The following is a 21,194-nucleotide window of genomic DNA, read 5'->3' on the forward strand; positions in this document are numbered from 1 at the left end:
TTCCCCGACGGCTAGAATAAAATTTTGGCTTTACATTTTATAATTTTCTTGACTTCAAAGTTAAATCATTGTAAAATTGATTGGATTGGATCTTTGGATTTTTATATATTTTATAAGTATATAGTTACCTTATTTATAGATTCCTAAAAAATAGAAGGTTAGTTTTGATTTGTTATTCTGTTTAATGATTTCCGAAACCTTTGTCATTGTTTATTCATTGTTTTAGTTATTAACTAATTGCATAAATTAGATGTATTACGTGCACAAAAGTTCTGAAAACTGGTGGACTAAAACTGGAGGACTAATTTGACATTCTAGCAATATTCATATACAGATGTATTAGGAGCTTAAAAAACGGGGGGACCATGGCCTCCCCTGGCCCCTAAGAGGGTCTGCCACTGGTTTTTATTGCGGTTACGGTTTATGCGGTTAGTTTTAGTTGTGGTGCTGTGTTTGCTCACCTCTAGTTGCGACGTGAAAGTAGTGATTATTTCGGTAAAAAAAAAATAGAAAGTATGATATTTTATTAAATTCTTCAGCCAAAATGGTATTTTTGTCATTTTTTCTTAAATATACTGGATGCCCCACAAAATTCAAGTTCTGAGAAAAAAAAATTAAAAATTAAAAATTAAAAAATAATAATAATAATAACGAACATTTAGACTTTGTAATCAATGATTAATGGATTCTTTTTGTTCATGGAAAATTATTATTATTATTATTATTATTATTATTATTATTATTATTATTATTTTATCTTTAGAACTTTTTCTGAAAATATTTGTTTTTTGTCTATCTTTATAATTCTGAATCGAGTCATTAGTTTTGAGTAGAACGACTTTTTCCTAGTCGAATATGAACATGGTGGCCGATTATTTTTTAACCCGAGCGTAATCCATGCTTATAATTTAATAACCGAGTCAACCTCATATGCCTTTAATTATAAACAATGCATGGATATTCCCCACTTTGTTACTTCTTCTTGTTTTTTATTGACAAATCCAAAAAGCTTATAAATTTGCTTGCTTAACGACTCACACAACAAACACCAACACCAAATGGGTTCTCAAGCACCTCTTGGACTCCCCACCATAGATTTCTCCGACGTACACAAGTACAACCGAGGAACCCTTGTTTGGGACTCAACAAAAACACAAGTGTTGGAAGCCCTCCAAGATTATGGATGTTTTGAAGCATCTTTCAATAGGGTTTCACCTGCTATTCGAAAATCAATGTTCGCTTCATTGGAACAACTTTTTGATTTTCCATTAGAAACAAAGGTAAGAAACATCCCTGACAAAATCTTTAATGGTTACATCGGACAAGCCAAAGAGATCCCAATCTATGAAAGCTTGGGAATTGAAGACCCTGAAAGCTTCAGTAAGCTCATGTGGCCCCACGGTAACACTGAATTCAGGTATGTAATCTAGTGTAATTTATTAGTTGCTCACAACTTAAATTTCATAATCACTCGTAGTTCTCACTTTATGTCTATATAGAAGACATTGTTTTAACCATGGTAATTAAGTTCTATATATAAACTTAAGGTTTGACTTTGTGTTTATGAGGGAAAAAATAGTCAAAGCTTGATCACTTGTCAATTGCAAGAAATATAATTCCCTCCCATTGACTAGTTTTCCTTCTAATGTCGACCTGATTTTTGTTTCGTGATATCTTGTGAAATTAATTTGTAATTACTATGAAATATATATCAGCAACAACATACAAGTCTATCGGGAGAAGTTAAGAGAGGTAGACGAAATTGTGAGGACGATGGTTTTGGAGAGTCTGCATATGGAGAAATACATCGAGGAACACATGGAGTTAACAAGTTATCTAATCCGGGTTATGAAATATAGAGCACCCGAGAAAGACGAATCCAATATGGGACTACTAAGTCATGCCGATAAGAATATGTTGACAATTTTGCATCAAAATGAAGTTGAAGGGCTTCAGGTGCAAAAGAAAGATGGAGAGTGGATCAAAGTGAAACTTTCATCAAACAGTTTTGTTGTTATGGTCGGAGAAACCTTCCGGGTAACTTTTCAAATCTATCATATATATAACTTCTGTTTTTAGAAATACACCATATGTTTATAACTAAACAAGAAAGCCTTATGTTGGTGACCAATATGAACCCCATACAATTTATTTTCAAGATTTTTATTGTTATAAATTGTCCCTATATGGCTATATACTTTTTCATTTGAGTATCTGTTTAACTCTTAGTAACTTAATATTATAAAATTTTCTAATAGTTAATGTTTAGATTTATTAATTCGTATGTACATGTTTATATTCTTTTTGTTATAACGGTTATCTGTGCTTCTACTTGCAATTTTTTTAATATGCCCGTAATAATATGGATACAGGTTTGGACAAATGGCCGATTGCATGCAGCGACTCATAGGGTGGTTATGAGCGGAGATAAAAACCGGTTTTCAATTGGGTTTTTTTCGGTTCCAAAATGGGGGAAAATCCTAAAAGCCCCTGAAGAAATGGTAGATGAAGAACATCCATTACTCTTTAAACCTTTTGATTTTGGAGAATTTATGAAATTCTTCTCTCGTAAAGAAAATGTGAATGATAAATTTGGGCTGGAAAAATATTGTGGCGTGTCTTACTGAAAATATTATGTAAGTTGGCAAGTAAATTTCAAGTATAAAGAAAACGTTTGTATCTATAATTTTGCTAATTATATTTTCTGTAAATAACCCATGGTTTTTAAGGAGAAAATATTGTAAGCCTTTTGTTTTACTAAAGTTTAGTAATAGCATTGGTGACGCTTCTTGCGTTGCTAAGATGATTTCATGTGCCAATGGCCTCTTTTTTTATGGTTATCAAATGTATTTCTAGCAATCTTTATGTCGTTCATTTTATATTTTTTCAGGGAATATACGTTGATTTCAAAAGCCTTATGTGAAAAATAAAAATAGGCCGCCAAATACAAATTTATATAAAAGCAAAATAAATTTTAGGGTGGGAATTGTCATGAGGGGAAACTAAAAGTAAATCAAATTTATTAAAAACAAACAAATGCAAATTTTTAAAAGTTAAGGGGCAAAAATACAACTTTTAGAAACTGATTTATAAAAATAATTGAGGGGAAGGTTAGATTTTGAATCATGGACTATAAATCAGGGTCACGAAATATAACTTAGGAAAATGTCACCGGAAATTGATACGTCGAATAAGACAAAATATTTATTAAAATTGGAAAAATGCAAATTTATAAAAGTTTAAGGGATTCAAAATGTAACCTTTTGAAGATGACTTGTAAAATGAATTGAGAGGATGGGTAGATTTTGTAGCATGAAGTATAAATCAGGTGCTTAAAATGTAACTTACGAAAATGTACTCATAAATTTACACGCTACATCTCCATCTCCATCTCCATTAAAAGTCTTTCTTACAAGCCACATGTCCATCTTTTAGAGCAGCCTTCGGCCACGTGGCATTCTCTTCAATAATTCTATATATTTTCTTTTACCAATTAATCATTCAATATCAAATCTATAACCACTTCTTTTGTTTTCCACTCAAGAAATTTAGTCTTCATCTGTTTCCTAATTTTTCTCAAATCACCAATGCAATCGCAATAAATTAGGAAATCACTTATGTGTATCTCTCCTAATTTACAGTTTTTATTTGTGTAGATCGTGTGTCGCCTGCAATTGTAATTGTTTTGTTTTCTATCTCCCTTACATGATCATTGTGCTTCCTATCCCACAATTTGTGTATGTGTTCAGATTTGTAGAAAGGGCAAACTAATAGATTATGAATACATCTTCTTATCTTATCCATTCTCTTCTTTGTCAAACAATTGATATGGTTCATGTTTTCCTAAGGTTTATTAACAACTACGTGATGGTCTCATAAACGATCCTCCATCCACCAATGCCTTTTTGTTTGTTCCTAATCTCCTTTGACGATTCTGTGTATAAAGTGATTAAAATTTGTATTGAGGTACGTCCAGTCCACTGCTTCACATACACATATATACATACACCAACACAGTATAATGGTGACGATTTGAATTTAAATACATGGTTAATGAGTTTTGCTTTTTATTCAATTTACTTTTTCGATTAATTAAAAAAAATTGTGTTAATTGGACAAGTGGTTTTAATTGGTCTGGAGAAAAGCTTTTTTTTTTTAAAGTGAAGAAAGCAAATCTTTTTTACCACTATAAGTAAACAAACCTCATCTTTTTACATTCCATGGTTTTACCTCCACGGTTTCCTCTATGAACCCTACAATAAAAATAATATTGTCCAAAGGTTGATAATCATCGTTTTATTCAACATTCTCTGGTCAAATGGGATTTTTTTTACATTTTCTATTAAATGTTTTGGCATCCAAGTTGCATCTTCTGTTTTGTTAATGTCATTTGAGATAAATGGATAAAGTTGGTTTTGTTTAAAGGGGAGATGGAGTGTACCATATAACATTTTCTATTAAATGGTTTTGTTTTAACATCCAAGTTGCATCTTCTGTTTTGTTAATGTCATTTGAGAAAAACTTATTTTCACTTAATCTTTTTTCTAAAATTGTGTTTGATTTGTACAATATAACATCCTACTATCACCTCTTTGCCACGTGTCATCTTGAGAAATCATCATTGGTAGTTTTTTCCCAGTAAAATGCATAAACTAGCAAATGTATTGTCCATTTTCCTCTTATTATTGTAATGTACCTTCATTTCCTTATTACAACAATGTACTTTTAAGATTATTTTGTTAGAGCTTAGTACTTTATCAAATATTGTTTCATTTAATGGTATAAAACCTACCATCATATTGCAAGTGGTGGATTGGAATACAAAAAGGCTTGAAAATTTATGAGTTCTCTTTTTATGCTTTTTAATGCTATCTGTCTTGCATTTTTTACTACATAAAGTTCTTAATTGCATAATTTCTTTTTTTTTTGCATGTATTTGTTGTCCTTTAAAAAGGAAACATTCATGAAACTAATTTTTTAAAAACTCAAAGGTAGATGCTATATTAGAAACTAAATTTAATATTTAGAAAATAGTTAATTGCAAAACTCGATGTAACCTTTGTTCTGACATTAACTCCACCAAAAGTTAATTTTCACAAAATAGCAATGTACTTTCATTTTTATGTCAAATATTACATCATACTTTATTTTTTATTTCCATTTATGTATTATTTTTTTTGCAGGGATCATTTAAGACCTCTTTTTTGTTAATTATTTTCCTACAAGGATCGTTTATGTACACAATTATTTAGCTAAATATTATTCTTCATACAACTCTCTTACAAAATTTTATGCTTCATCCCATATTAATTAAGCCTTTGTTTTTTTCTTTTTCATATATTATTTTAATGTTTGAGAATGATTTTAGAGAATAAAAATTTAACTATATAATTTAACAGGACCATATAAGTGGTATTTATGAATACCTATTATATGAAATTTTTATATGTTCATAGAGGCTAACCTTCAAAATTATAAATAAAAATAGATTGAATGAAAAAGCACATGTATAATGTCCCATGTATCTTGATAAAATTACTTATTTATTCACATAGTAATAATTATGATTTTTAAATACCAAAATTAATTTAATTTTTTAACTGTGGTGCACACAGGTTATAATCTAATTAGATAAATATTTGAAGGGCTAGGGCAATATACGGGTGGTATATATTTAGCAATGTTAGTAAAACTTTTGACTAGGTCCCGATTAATCTTCGATTAATCCCTAGGCGCTACTAGATCGACTAGAGAGCGCTTAGCGATTAATCCCTGCATACTTAATGAGTGAAACAGTATAAAATGATCAAATTTAAACACTTTAAAGAATATCTATCTCAATAGAAACTATTTGAGGTATAATTAATATTGTATTAATCATATTAACTTTTTTGTTATGATATTAGTAATATTTATAAACTTTGATAAGATATTAGCAATTAATGTGCCAACTCATCAATCATGTGTTAGCGGCCGTTTTAGCGGACATGCTGATGTAAGGGAAATCCAAAAGTCGTGCCATGATTTGAATTTTCATTTATGGGAACAAGGCCTTTTCGGAATTTCCACTTTCAAAATCATTGATCTATCCTCCAGCTTTGCATATGCTGAAACAGTATCCATTGGAAGTACGACCAAGATCCGTTCTTCAGAAATAAAGTAACCAATCGGAACCGAAACCAGACTTTTTAAAATCATAAGGATTTTAGTGCAAGAGTGTGACAAAGAAAAAGAAATAAAGAAAATTTAATGTGTGGGATTCTGTGATATCAAACAAGTTTGATATGAAAAGCAAGTGGATCTCGGGCAACGATCTCTTCTTTTTGAATCAAGAGAGACTCTGAAGTGCTTGTGTGGTTTCCCGTTGAATTACGATCATCAGTTTGTTAAGAAACTATGAAAGGCTTCTTTTATAAGGCTTAAAGGGTGGTTTCAGCTTCTAACAAATTCCAAAACTTAACATACGTCCAAAGATTTGTAAGAAGTACCTGTTTCACCAGTGTAGCCATAAAAACAAGTAAGCTTTGGATAGTCTTTTAAAGTAGTTGGGTATTTTGGAAAATCTTCATTCGGAAATCTCAAGAAAAATAAAAAACTGGATCTTTTGGGAAGAAATGACTTGGGCCAAAAACATTTAATTAAGATCACACAAAATAAAAAAAAATGAGATTTCGAATATTCAAGGTACAAACAAAAGTATTTATCTGTCAAGTCAGTTGGTACATTACTAGAACAATGAATTGTTCACCTTCAAATCATTGGGTAAAAGTACATAACAAGAAATTGTTCACTGTCAATTCAGAATAGGTATTCGGAGTATTGGGTTTCACTCAAAATCATGGTGATAACGATTTCAAGATCATAAACACAAATGTTTTGTAACCTAAACCTTAGTGGTAAAACCTGAGAGTCTTAAGGGTTACGATGCGGAATAATAGATTGGGAGTCGAATGGTTAGGAATTTCACGAAAATCATGTTGACAATGATTTTGCGATCATTAACTAGAGTTTTTGTAGCCCTATACCGAAGCTGGTTTTTTTCCAATAATCAAGGGACTAAGTGGAAGTTGTAATAAGATATGGTAGAAAGAAGTGATAACGACAACCGTCAATTCCTTGTTGCAGACTAAAATTCATTAATGAATTTATCATCAAGTCTTTGAAATAAAATATTTTGGATGTTTTTGATTTTGAAAAGAAAATACAGAAATAAATAAAATATTTTTGGAATTTTGTTTTTCTGAAAAGAATAAAACATAAATAAAGAAAAGAACAAAAGACTTACAAAGAGAAAAGATTTCGAAACACTAATGAATAGTTACTTCATAACCATTCTGAAGATCGGAACAAGTCGGAATTGAACAGTTGATTATGATAGCTACCAAAGATCGGAACAAGTCAGAATTTAACAGTTGACTATGATAGCTTCCGAAGATCGGAGCCATTTGGAAATGAACAGTAAAATCCAACAATTTCTGAAGATCGGAACCATACGGAATGCTACAGTCACCCTGACGATTACCATGTGGATTTCGGAACAGATTCAACTTCGATCATTCCCAAGCCTTGTTGAATCCGATTGAATGATACTTCTGGTAAGGCCTTCGTAAAGATATCTACTAACTGATCTGAGGATCGAACAAAGTGAACTTCCATATTACCATCTTCGACCTGGTCCTTTATAAAGTGGTATCTCAGTGCTATATGTTTTGTCTTGGAATGTTGCACCGGATTATGTCAGATTCGTATAGCACTTTCGGAATCACAATATAATGGAATTATTTTCATACTGATCCCATAGTCTCTTAGTCGATCTGAATCCAAACCACTTGTGATGTACATGATGCTGTTGCATTGTATTCCGCTTCAGTTGTGGATAAGGAAACATAGGTTTGCTTCTTTGATTGCCAGCTGACAAGCTTACCATCCAAAATCTGACATCCACCTGATGTGCTTTTACGATCAAGACCACAACCCCCTAAGTCAGCATCGGAGTACACTTGCACAAAGAATCCTGAATTTGATGGATACCATAAACCAAGAGAAGTAGTTCGTTTCAGATAACGGAATATGTTCTTAACCGCCAACATGTGAGGTTCTTTAGGATTCGCTTCAAACCTGGCACAGTAACAAACAGCAAACATTATGTTAGGACAACTAGATGTCAGATTCAATAAAGATCCAATCATCTGAAGAAACAAGGTAATATCTATTGTTAGTTTATCAAGAGAATGATTGAGTTTCGTTCCGAACTCCATAGGGACTTTGACTATTGAATCACCCACCATTCCAAATTTAGCCAGTAATGCCTTTGTGAATGCTTCTTGATTGATGAATCTTCCTTCCGAACTCTGTCTTATATTTAAACCAAAGAAAAAAGTTAATTTTACCCATAGAACTCATTTCAAATTTTGTTTCCATTAATTTTTGGAATTCAGCAGTTAAGCTGGGATTAGGTGATCCGAAAATAATGTCATGAACATAAATTTAAACTATCATTAAATGGTCACCCTCCTTCTTCCGAAAGAAGGTAGGATCAACTGAACCTTGTTTGAATTTAGACTGTTTGAGAAAACGAGTTAGAGTTTCATACCATGCCCGTAGAGCTTGTTTAAGACCATAAACTGCTTTGTCCCGAACATAACAGTGTTTCGGAAATTTTTCATTCACAAAACCTAGAGGTTGTTCAACGTAAACTGTTTCTTCAAGTTCTCCATTCATAAATGCACACTTCACATCCATTTGATATACATCAAAATTTTTGTAGGCAGCATAGGCTAGAAATATGCGAACTGATTCAAGTCTAGCCACATGAGCGAACTTCTCTTTGTAATCGATGCCTTCTTCTTGACAATATCCTTTGATGACCAGACATGCTTTATTGTGAATTACATTCCCTTCTTTGTCCATCTTATTTTTGAATACCCATTTCATACCAACCACAGATGCATTTTCTCGAGTGGGAACCAATCGCTGCACTTTGTTACGATCAATTTCATTAAGTCTTCTTGCATTGCTTGAACCTAATCTGCATGATCAAGATAAATTTAACAGTTTTAGGTTTAGTTTTTGAAATAAAAGAATTAAACATGAAAAATTCCATTTTAGAAAATAATGCAGTTTGTTTCGCTTTTTGTTAAGCACAAGTGAGAACTCTTTAAGAAGAATCTCCGGTCACTTGAGACAGAGGATGATATTTGGTCGATTTTGTCATTGGTGGATAGTTCTAATCATAGACATGATCAATTTCAGCAACGATTTCTTCAAATTCTGATTGTGCATCCGAGTCATTATTTTCATTATTCTCCCTCTGGAAATTTGCATGTGACCCATCACTCGAATTTGAATTCTCCCCCCTGGAGTGGAACATCTGTATTGAAGTTTGGAGTGGAGCACTCCCCCTGGATTGGAACATCAAGAGGTTCTGGTTGAGTTGGGATTTCTATTGCATTGGTGGATAATGCAGTTTGTCATTGGTGGATAGTTCTGATCATAGACATGATCCATTTCAGCAACGATTTCTTCAAATTCCGATTGTGCATCCGAGTCATCTTTTTCATTATTCTCCCTCTGGAAATTTGCATGTGACCCATCACTCGAATTTGAATTCTCCCCCTGGAGTGGAACATCTGTATTGAAGTTCGGAGTGGAGTACTCCTCCTGGATTGGAACATCCAGAGGTTCTGGTTGAGTTGGGATTTTTGTTGCATTCGGAATAGGTTGATCGTGAGGGTCTCTATTTCTTCAACAGCTTCATCACCAATCTTTATTAATTCATCCTCATGATTATCATTGGTTTTTGATTCTGAGGATATTGCTCTTTCAGGTACATCAAACAAATTTAGAAAATCCTCATATAGATTAATAAGAGGAATAGTCTTAGAATTTGTAGATGGGAAGATGTCTTCAGTTTGATAATCACCCTTTTGATATTTCTTCATGTAATTGTCATCAAACGTAACATAATAGCTTTCTTCAATCTTCTTTGATTTCATGTTCAGAACACGATATGCCTTCGATGTCAATGAATACCCCAAAAAGATTCCTTCATTAGCTTTCACATCAAATTTATTCTGATTTTCTTTGGAATTGTATAAAAGGCACCTGGATCCAAACACATGAAAGAATTTAACGTTAGGCTTTCAATTGTTCAGAATTTCATAATGAGTGATTTGAAAACGTTTGTTAATATAATAGCAATGTTGAGTAAAACAAGCAGTTGCAACAGCGTCAGCCCAGAAATACAGAGGAAGATTCACAAACGATAACATTTTCCTTACAGCTTCACAGAGAGAATAATTTCGTCTCTCAACTACACCATTCTGTTGTGGAGTGTAAGGCGAAGAGAAATTATGAAAAATTCCTTTGCTTTTCAAGAATTCTTCAAATGCATGACTTTTGAATTCTGACCATTATCACTTTGAATTTTCCGAACTGGATTTCGCAATTGTAGCTCAACTTGTCTGATCAAATCAATGAGCTTCTGAGTCGCTTCAGATTTCTGTTTAAGAAAGACTACACAAGTGAATCGAGAAAAATCATCAACAATAACTAAAATGTATTTGTTCCACCAATGATTTCGATAGCTGAAGGACCACAGCGATCAATATGCAATAATTCCAATGGCTCAATGATTTTGGTATTTGTTATGGAAGAATGACTCTTTCTTCTTTGTTTTCCGAGCTCACAAGCAGCACATAAGTGTTCGTTTTCAAATTTCAGAAGAGTATGTCCACGAACAAGATCACCAAGCATAAGTTTGTTGATATCTTTGAAGTTCTCATGAGAAAGCCTTCTGTGCCACAACCAACTATCATCCGAAGATCTTTCGCAAGCATAAAAATAGATGGTTTTCCTTGAATTGGATTTAGATTCAGAGGATACATTTCTCCTTTCCTGTTTGACTTCAGAAGAATAGCTTTGGATTTCTTCTCTATGATTTCTGAACCTTCTTCATCAAAAGATACTTTGAGACCTGTACCTACAACCAGTAGAGAAACGCTAATTAGATTGTCTTGAAAACCTTCAACGTAAGCTACCTTCCGAATTGTGAATTCTCCATTAGTTATCATGTCATATCCCTTTATTTATCCAATGGCATTGTTTCCATATTTCACTTTTCCGCCATCTTCTAAAGTCCGAAACTCTCTTAATTTCGCTTTCCTTCCTGTCATATGACGAGAACAGCCGCTATCAATATACCATTCCGACTCATACTGCTCCTCACGCATAACCTGCAAAAATTAAACATGTTTAGGAACCCAAACCGATTTGGGCCCATGTGAAAATTTTGTTTGAACAGGAAAAATCTTTGTTTTGTCAACCCAAAATGATTTTCCGATCAAAGTATTGTTCATCCATTTTTTAGTTTTAAAAACTTCAATTTTGTTATCAAAAAGATTTATCTCAACAAAATCAGATTTTCTTTGAATACGTTCTTTGTATTTAGACGCCATCTTTTCCGAAAACTCTTTTTCTTCCTTTTTCAACTGTGCTTCGCATTCTGCGAGAGTAATTTTAGGTTCCGAAGCAACTTTGTTTTCAACATCAAAATCTTTTGATTTTGCAATCGATTCTGAAATTTGTGACTTTGGTGAATAACGTGATTTTGGTTTCAGAATTAGAGACAAATCATTATTTTGATTAGAAGATCTTGATGAATTGACAGAACTTTGATTTAAATTCATTCCAATTTTCTTCCAAAATTGTTTTCTTTTAATCAAATTCTTTTTGTATCTATCATTCATTTATCTTTTCTTTGCAATCAATTCCTCAGCAGATTTCTAATTGTTTGCTTTAGGTTTTTCTTTTTTAATTGGTATTTCATTCTTTTCCAATGAAGTTTCACTTGAAACTTCTTTTGTACCACTTGGTCTGGCCTCATCATAACAAAAGTCCACGCGATTAAATGATTCTGAAACGTATTTTCCTTTTGATTTCCAGGAGGTCATTTTTGAGAGACCATTCGTTTCATCACCATTGTCTATTAGTTTTGACCAGAAAAATTCATCACAACCTTTTGCATTATCAAGAGCAACCATGGATGTTAATTCAGAAGTGTCATTTTTTTCCAGTCCTTTCTTTACAAAAACATGATTTGGTGTTTTCTGAATTTGTGGAAAAACTATTGCTTCTTCTTTCAAAACTTCTGAACCCTTGTTTTCAACAATTTTAACAAATTCGATTCAGTTTTCAGAAACTAAATTTTTCTTTGGTTCATCAAGATTTTTCACAAAAGTAGAACAATCAATTTTGTCTTTTACAGATATTTCACTCATTTCGCTTTCATCAAATTCAGAAATATTCTCAGAATTAAGAGTATATTCCGAATTCTATTTCTTACATAATAAGTCATATTCTGCATAGCACTTAATTTGATTTCTTGTTTATCTTCTTCGGTTAAGATATCTTTCAACATGTTTTTATGTTCTTTGGACTTAATATATTCTTCAATTTTCTCAAGTCCAAACCTGTAAGAATCAGAAACTTCATCTGAAGATACAATTGATTCACATTTATAACATTCAACATCAATTTCATCTTCTTTCAATTCAAGAAAAGGCAAAATCATCTTATGCAAACCCTTACCTATTTCACAATCTAATTGAAGCTGAGTTATATTAAAATACAAACGTTTAGCTATTAAATAGAAAATGTTCCCTTGTTTCAAAAGTACTATATTATCTCTCTTAAGCAAAATAATATCATCTCTAGATCTATTAAGCTCAACTTCTAAAGCTTCTATTCTTATTCGTCTCTCCTCATTCTAAATTGTTATCTTGTTAAGATTATCATTCAAATTAGAATTTCTGATACGAGTCCTTTTTAAGCTATCACTAAAATCAGAAATTGTAGAATGCAAATCATTCAATTCAGAATCATAACGTGATGTAGGGATATTAAGAGATTTAAGAATAGAGTGTACCTTTTCGACAACCTTCTCGCATTCGCTCACCTGCTCCTTGATTTTCTGCGTAGTAAAACAACTGTCTAAAGCTTTTCCACCATCAGTTGCATATCCTTTCATTTCCAAACTGCTACTCTGAACCATCAAACACTTTCCAGCATAATCTTGCTTCTCGGAATTGACCATGAAACGCCCACCATGAGCTAGTTTCCTTAATTCATCATCTTCTGAGTCTGTGGACCACACTTCGATTTGTCCATCATCACTGCACTCTTGTACCATCAACACAGGTTTCACAGTTGATGCATTTTTCTGCCAGAGTTCTTCTATTTTCTGAGTGTAGTAGGCTTCGTCTTTATCCTTCTCCTTCTTCTCATTCTGCTTACGTAGCATGCACTCTTTTGAAAATTGATTCTTGCCATGACAATAGTTGCAGTCATATCCAGAGTCACCTAGAAACTTCTTCTCTTTCTTCTCATCGTCATTCTGAGAATAATTATAACTCTCCTCTACTGGCTTCTCGTATTTTGAGTTTTCCTCCTTGTACTTGCTTCGGAAACGAGAGAAATTCTTCTCGAAGAACTTCTTTAGGTTAGATACCATCAACACTTTATCTTCCTTTGGGAGATCATTATCCAAAATGCCAGATTCAGAATCATCAGCATCTGACTTCTTTTGCTTATCACCTCTAGCAACCAACGCCAACGATCCAACACCAGAGACTAGCTTCGCTTCTTTAGTGACTTCATCTTCATGAGATTTCAGAATTCCCACGATTTTTGCTAGAGAATAGTTTTTGAATTGTTCATGTGCCTTAACGGTAGAAACTATATATTTCCATTCAGATCTGAGACCATTCATGAATGTTACCTTTTCTTCAATAACTTGTTGCTTAAGTTTGTATTTAAGCATTCTGCTCAACAAGTGATTAAAGTGATTGACAGTCTGATCTAGATTCTCATCTGGTTTTTACACAAAAGATCCAAACTCTGACAAAAGTGTCATCTGCAGAGAATGTTCCAAGTCGGCATCGCCTGAATATAATTCCTTTAGTCGGTCCCACATTCCTTTTGCATTGTCATATGAATTAACAAGTCGGAATATGTCAGGAGGAAGAGCAAATCAAATGATTCTCATTCCCTTTAAATTACACAAAAGCTTGTCATTCTCATCATATGGAATGCCAGTAACACAGCAATGATTGCGTCATAGTCAGCCCGAGTTTTGACTTCTTTTCTAGTATCCGAATGCGTATACGTTTCAACTGTCATTTCATGCCAAATATTAGATCCGTATGTTTCGATAACCAACACATAATCTTGAAAGTGAAGTTACCAGACCTCATAATCTTCAAGAAAAAGGATAGGAATCCTAGGTGTTGATCCAATGCTACTTGGGAGATTGAATGAGAGACTGTAAAGATCTTCGTTAGGCATTTTAACGAGAATTCAATGAAACAAAATATAGAATCAGATGTGTAAAATTGAATCGAGTTCAAGGGAAAACGAGAGATTTAGATCTGTGATCTACAATCGATTGAAACGGTTGAGATAACAAGAACATATCTGAGAAAATTGAAAAACCCTAATGAAAAACCCTTTACTCGACAAAAGAATAGCGATTTGATTACACTATCTCCTGCTCTGATACCAATTGATAGAAATATAAAAGATCGATAGATTCTATATTAAGAGACAAATCAATAATATGGAACGATGATGATTTAAAAGAGTGGGATTCTATTAATCTCAGCAATAGAACAGTTTGTGAAGACGAAACTATTCTTTTAGTGCTGGAAAAAGACTTGACCCTAGAGGTTACATGCATACGCTATATATAGAGAAAATAAGATAGCAATTCCAAAAATAGACATGCCCCATTTCGGAATCGGAATTAAACATAAATCCGAAAACAAACATTTGACACAACACTAAACAAAACTTAATAATAACGCTTCACCTTTAGTTCTCGGGTTCTCAGGAAATTATGAGTTCTCAACGGAACTCACCCCTAGATATATATATATATATATATATATATATATATATATATATATATATATATATATATATACACACATATATATATATATATATATATATATATATATATATATATATATATATATATTATGGAGCTTTATATGTTTAATTGTGAACCACAAACTGTATATATAAAAATATTTTACCAACTACATGTAGATCTCCATATTGAGATTTAATACAAAAAAACTATAGTGAAAGATCGAAAGTTTTCATTAAAATACTCAATAAACCTATTTTCATAACCCATAATGTCACACCCCAGCCGTCGGCGGAAACACCGGGCAGTGTAACGTCATTTCTTGTATCATAGTTATCAACTTCCTGAAAACACATGCGTTTTAAAATACGTCAACATAAAGTTGGTGAGTTCACAGGTTTTGACTCCATATAAAATAACACTTTTTCTCAAGTTCAAAAGTATAGTTTTGAAAGTATCATTTTGAGTCTCCAACATTTAGTATATATATTAGGTATAATGGTTTACTTATCAAATAAGTGATATACCTATAAGTTTCACATATTATGAATAAATGATTGTAATCCCATACAAACTAAGGTTGCGACGTATAAATCTTATTTCAATTCTATACGAGTAAAGCCGCTACGTATAAATCTATTTCACTTCTATACGAGTAAGTGTGCTAGGTATAATTGTCCACTTAATGAGCAAGTAGTATACCTACAAGTTCCTTGTACTTAGAGTATAAGTATTTGGGAAACTTATACTTAACATTCATACTAGTATATCGACAAAGTATAATGCTTCTAAATTTGTGCTACCATGAGTCCGTAACCGCTGCTAGACATACAAACCTCTGATTAAAAGATATCCCACCAATGGTTCCTCCATTGGTGCCACAATAAAACCGCCATTGGTGCCATAAAGGATTCCACCAAGGTAAATACTTCCCCCGTACGCTTCAGACGTCGGGTCCATAACAATCAATAGGACAGTTCGTCACCCGCAGACCGTTGGGTTGTAGCTAGCAACCACGGGTGGAGTCGTCAACCTGCATAGATCTATAGTCCACCGTAAAACCAATTCGGTTGTAGCCAACAACCACAGATGGGACATTAACCCACATAGATCCATACACAACTTCCTCGCTCACACGGGATTAACGGTTACAGGTCAGAGGATTTCCACTAAGATTCCCAATCTTAGTTGATGAATGAGGTAGCTCATGTAGACTTTGTCGGTTTCCTATAACTCTAACAACAAAGCGTATTCGTGTCTAAAACCCTAAGTTACTAGACAATGTTTTTAAACATTACTCCTAATTTGATAATATTTAGGCAGTATAACAGCTATAACTTGAGGTAAAATCAGGTTTTATCTTGACATAAAACCCACAATAATAACATATAACATACTTAACAAATGATATATATAACTTCCGAGTATAAATCTGGGTCTATCACACAACATAGTATATAGAACTCCCGAGTATAACTCATAAGGTACGTCGTGAGATGGCAAGAGTCATCTCGTAGCCTTAACGCGTGTTTTCTAGCTCCGATTAGTGTCCTGCAGCGTCCTCACGTCGTGAGAAAACCTTGCTCACGTCGTGAGCTTTTGGGTTATCGTTTCATAGACTTCTAGCTTCGAAATGTGGCGTTTTGACTCCTCATGTCGTGAGTTTTTATGCTCACGTCGTTAGTTCAGTCAGATTAGGGTTTCTGACAGTTGTATCTTCGGAAGGTCGTAACTTTTGCATACGAACTCCGTTTTTGACGTTTTTTATATACGCGCGTAGGTATTTATGAGTACTACAACTCTCTTTTAGACTCCAATAGCTAATTCTAGGTCTATTTTATGCTCCTCTTATTTATGGAGATTTATAGTGTTTGGGTTTATTATAACTTCTTCACGCAAAGTCAGATTTAGACGTTCTCTATATTTTTGGAATCGTATGGACGTATATTGTCACACCCCCAAACCAAGGATGGCGGAAACGTCCGGGGGTGGAGGACTTCATGTATAGTATCACAACAACGAGTATAATAGTGCTCAAAGTAAAAACAACCATCATAAATAATTGAAAGGGTTACACCAAAGTATATGTTTACATGATTCAAATCAATTACATTATGATGACAAAATGAACTATTTGACGATTTATCGTCCCATCCTCGAAATGTTGTTGGTTTTCCTGTTTCACTGATTTCCTGAGAATACAAGTAATTTTGAAAAAGTGTCAACAATTAAGTTGGTGAGTTCATAAGCTTTTGAAAGTAAGAGTTTAAAAGCCGTTCTTTGTAATAAGTTGTATGTTACCAAGAAAATCCAATATTTTCCTTATAAAAACGATATGTAGTCTTAAAACCCAAGACTGGATGTGCGTGTGAGTTTTGTGTTATGTGATCTCAAGTACCGAGACCGAAAGTGTACAAGTAAAATCTATATTTATTGTTATTAAAGGTGGTTTTAAATCAACATAAAAACCCCTTTTGATTTATAAAATCCCTTATACTTTAAGTTTTGTTAACTCCCTATGTGAGTCACTATAACTATACTAAGATTAACCGGTACTTTGTAATGTACCTCTTTTTGTATAAACCCGGTACTTTGTATTCGTACCCCATTTATATGAAGACCCGGTACTTTGTAATGTACCCCTTTTTGTATAAACCCGGTACTTTATATTCGTACCCCATTTATATGAAGACCCGGTACTTTGTAATGTACCCCTTTTTGTATAAACCCGGTACTTTGTATTCGTACCTCATTTATATGAAGACCCGGTACTTTGTAATGTACCCCTTTTTGTATAAACCCGGTACTTTGTATTCGTACCCCATTTATATGAAGACCCGGTACTTTGTAATGTACCCCTTTTTGTATAAACCCGGTACTTTATATTCGTACCCCATTTATATGAAGACCCGGTACTTGGTAATGTACCCGTTTTTGTATAAACCCGGTACTTTGTATTTGTACCCCATTTCGTATGAAAACCTTTTGTAATGTAAATGAACATAAACTATACCTATTATAGCTTATCAAAATGTTTGTAATGTATATGCGACCTAACTATACCTATTATAGTGTAGTATGTTTGTTTGTGGTGTATAAGAACCCCTTTTATGAAAATACACTAGTGCTATGAATCCATAAACTACGCTTATTATAGCTTATTATATATGTTCGAAATGAATGAAAGATCTTATCATGAATGACTAAATTTCAGTTTATGATAATAAACTAACAAGAAATTACATTCAATATTTAGCACGTATCGTTATACACTTTGCTCAACATAATACAAAGTGTTATGAAAGTTATAAGCTGTTAACTAGTTTTTAAGCTTTCTGCACTGTTTTAGAAAAATCATAGAAAAATCATACGAAGTCGAAAACTAAATCCGTAAATTCTGAGAGTTCATAACATGTGTCTAGTTTATTCATAATTTTTATTATGATTTTTAGAAGTCTTTAACTTGTGTGAAAATGTTCATATTCACAGACTGGTCCGGATTTGTTTCTGAAATGATAGATGGTTTTGTAAAAATCACCATAAATCATTGAAAAATGGTATGGTGATGTGCAAGTAGTAATTTTAAAGGTATGAAACTGAACTATTTGCACCTAATACAGTTTTGAAAAATAAAATGTTTAAGTTTACCAAAACAGTCCGTGAATGGAGTTGAACTTTTCTGATGAAGGCTGTTAAATGAGTTTAGTTGTGTTCTTGTGTTTTAACTTGTATTCCCCCCCTTAAAACTTAAGAAAAACATGAAAAGATAGGGGTATGAACTCACCTTGAGTGATTTCAGTAGATGGATGATGGAGAAAAGAAGTGCTCAACTCAAGAACACTTGGTAGGTGCTTGAAGATTCGAAGATCTAACACAAATATGACGATATTTGTGTAAGCAATCTATGATTGGAGTAGAAGGAAGTGTAATAATCATAAGGATGATGAAGATACTTACCAAAAGTAGAAGGAAAGCCTTGGAAAATGCCTTGGAAATCTCGAAATTGAGAGAGAAGAGTTGAGAGAAAAGTGTTTGATCTTTTGGTGGAAATGAGAGAGAATGAGTGAAGTGAAGAGAGAGGGTGGATGTTCCAGCTCTAAGAATGTGGGAAATGGCTGAAAATGATGATAAAGTACATTGACATGACCTAGGTATGGTGGAAGGAGTGTGGCTGGTCATGGAGTGGGTGTGGGTGGTTGCTTGTGTCATAAACTAAAGAAAAGTCAACACTCCACCTCTTGTACTTCACCCACTAAATCTTGGATAAGATTTATCCCCAAAAACGTGATTAATTAATAAATATGGGGCCTTATATGTTAAAATAAAGTTTTGGGTGCAAATCCCGCGTTAAAATAATTAAAATCGGGCTTAAAACGAAGTTTGGGTCAAAAACCGGGCAAAAACTGCCAAATTCCGAAATTTGGGCCGAGAATGCGAAGGTTCGGCTCCTTAGGAGCTTAGAACCGAGAGCAGGAGAAGAAACCGAGAGAGGAGGGTTCGGCTGCGCGGGTCGCCTCTCGGACCGAAGGTGAGGCTCGGATGCATGGGAACCGAGAGGTCTCGCAGACATGCTCAACAGAAGGGACCGAGAGTCAGGTCCTCGGACCGAAGGTCAAGCCCTCTCGGGCCGAAGGTGGGAAGGGCAGAGTCTCGGTTCGAAATGATCAGGGGACCGAAATGGACAGAGCGCTCGGTCCATTTCGGGTGAGAGGGTCTCGGCTCCTAAGAGGTTTCGGTTCCTTAGGAGGGTTTCGGTTCCTTGAGAGGGGTTTCGGTTCCTAAGAGGAGTTTCGGCTCCTTAAGTCCGTTTTTCGCGTAGACTTCCGTTTTTGGGCTGTTTTCGCCAAATTCGAGGGTCGGGATGCCCCGAGTGATTATAAAAAAAGTTGAGAGAGATTTTGAGAGAGATTTGACATACTTGGAGAGGTTTGGCATTCAGAGAGATATTTGGGAGAGATTTCACATACTTGGAGAGATTTCTCATTCAGAGAGATATTTGGGAGAGATTTCTCATACTGAGAGAGATTTGGGAGAGATTTGACATTCTTGGAGAGATTTCTCATATAGAGAGAGATTTGGGAGAGTTAGAGTGAAAGAGATTTGGAGAGACTTCTTTTGTGACCTTTTTGAGTGTTTGGCTTCGCAACGCAAGGTTCTTACACTCTGTTAAGCTTTGTTATGAATGTTATATGCTCTCGAGGGGTATGGAATAATGTTTTATCGAGTAGTTTCATCACTTGCCCTGATTAGGGTTTAGAATTTCCGAACACGTGAAAACTCTAAGTGATAATTTGTATGAGGTTTGCGAGTTGTACAATAAGAAACATAATGGAAACCCTAATGTACAAGGGTTAGATGAGTTGACCGGTTTGACTTATTGACTTTAGTTGACTTTGACTTGGCCAAAAATTGACATTTGTCACATATATATATAGATTTATACTATAAAGTATGTATGAAAGTTCATATTTGTATTAGAATTTATCATGAACTACATAGTAAGTTTATCACATTACTAGTTTAACAAAATCGCATTACATGATTGGTATAATCACATGTGATTGTTATTGACCTATTTTGATGAGTGTTACATTCTCCCCCCGTTAAAGTAATTTCGTCCCGAAATTTATTTTGTACTAGATACCACCTAAGGGTCCTGGATAGCTTCCCTGCTTCCTATTACGAATGCCCTGTCGCGGCCTAAACCTTCACGACTCCTTAACTTTGGACATTCCCTCATGAAGTGTCCAATCTCGCCACACTCATAACATGTTCTTCCTCCACACTAGCCGGTTCCAGTATTTGTTCCTTGGTTTATTGTTGCAGGTGTTGTGTTACTGCAGTTCCTGATGGTATGTCCCTGTTTGTTACACTGAGTGCACCATAAACAGTTACCTAGGTGATGGCGATTACACTGAGTGCACCATGGGAGTTTTCCAGCATACTTCTTTGGTTGTATGGGTATTATTGTTGTGGCTGCATAATTAGTTGCCACATCTTGTCTCTCCTCAGATGATTGTCTGGGCTTCTTCCCATTAAATTTGCGCTTGTTCGTTCCAGATTCGGGAGACTCAGCTATAAATCCCACTTGGATTTCTGTGCTGGTTAGTTGATGAGCTATTCACTTGGTACTGTCATATGTTGAAGGCTTCAATGCGATCACCATTCCTTTGATTTGTGATGCTAGACCCCAGATATATTGCTCAATCTTCTTATATTCGGGGGTTACAAGAGTTGGACACATTACTGCAAGGTCGTTGAATAT

General features: G+C 34.1%; 2 protein-coding genes across 2 annotated transcripts; one reads left to right on the plus strand and one right to left on the minus strand.

The window, feature by feature from the left end:
• Window positions 1-1,031: 1,031 nt before the first annotated feature.
• On the plus strand, window positions 1,032-2,762 carry LOC145116310 (putative 2-oxoglutarate-dependent dioxygenase AOP1). The gene is made up of 3 exons (XM_079052656.1): window positions 1,032-1,417; window positions 1,716-2,037; window positions 2,373-2,762. Exons 1-3 carry the CDS (start codon window positions 1,059-1,061, stop codon window positions 2,625-2,627), a joined length of 936 nt encoding a protein of 311 aa, XP_078908782.1. The 5' UTR covers window positions 1,032-1,058; the 3' UTR covers window positions 2,628-2,762.
• Window positions 2,763-7,805: 5,043 nt separating this feature from the next.
• LOC145113508 (uncharacterized) lies at window positions 7,806-11,072 on the minus strand. The gene is made up of 8 exons (XM_079049585.1): window positions 10,885-11,072; window positions 10,596-10,795; window positions 10,397-10,515; window positions 10,246-10,322; window positions 9,673-10,104; window positions 8,752-9,028; window positions 8,286-8,351; window positions 7,806-8,189 (listed from the first exon to the last, which is right to left on the minus strand). The coding sequence occupies exons 1-8, from the start codon at window positions 11,070-11,072 to the stop codon at window positions 7,806-7,808; spliced, it is 1,743 nt and encodes a 580-aa protein (XP_078905711.1).
• Window positions 11,073-21,194: the final 10,122 nt, after the last annotated feature.

The sequence above is a fragment of the Lactuca virosa genome, chromosome 5, assembly GCF_052849685.1.
Source record: "Lactuca virosa cultivar CGN04683 chromosome 5, Lactuca_virosa_CGN04683_v6, whole genome shotgun sequence".
NCBI classification, from domain to species: Eukaryota; Viridiplantae; Streptophyta; class Magnoliopsida; order Asterales; family Asteraceae; genus Lactuca; species Lactuca virosa.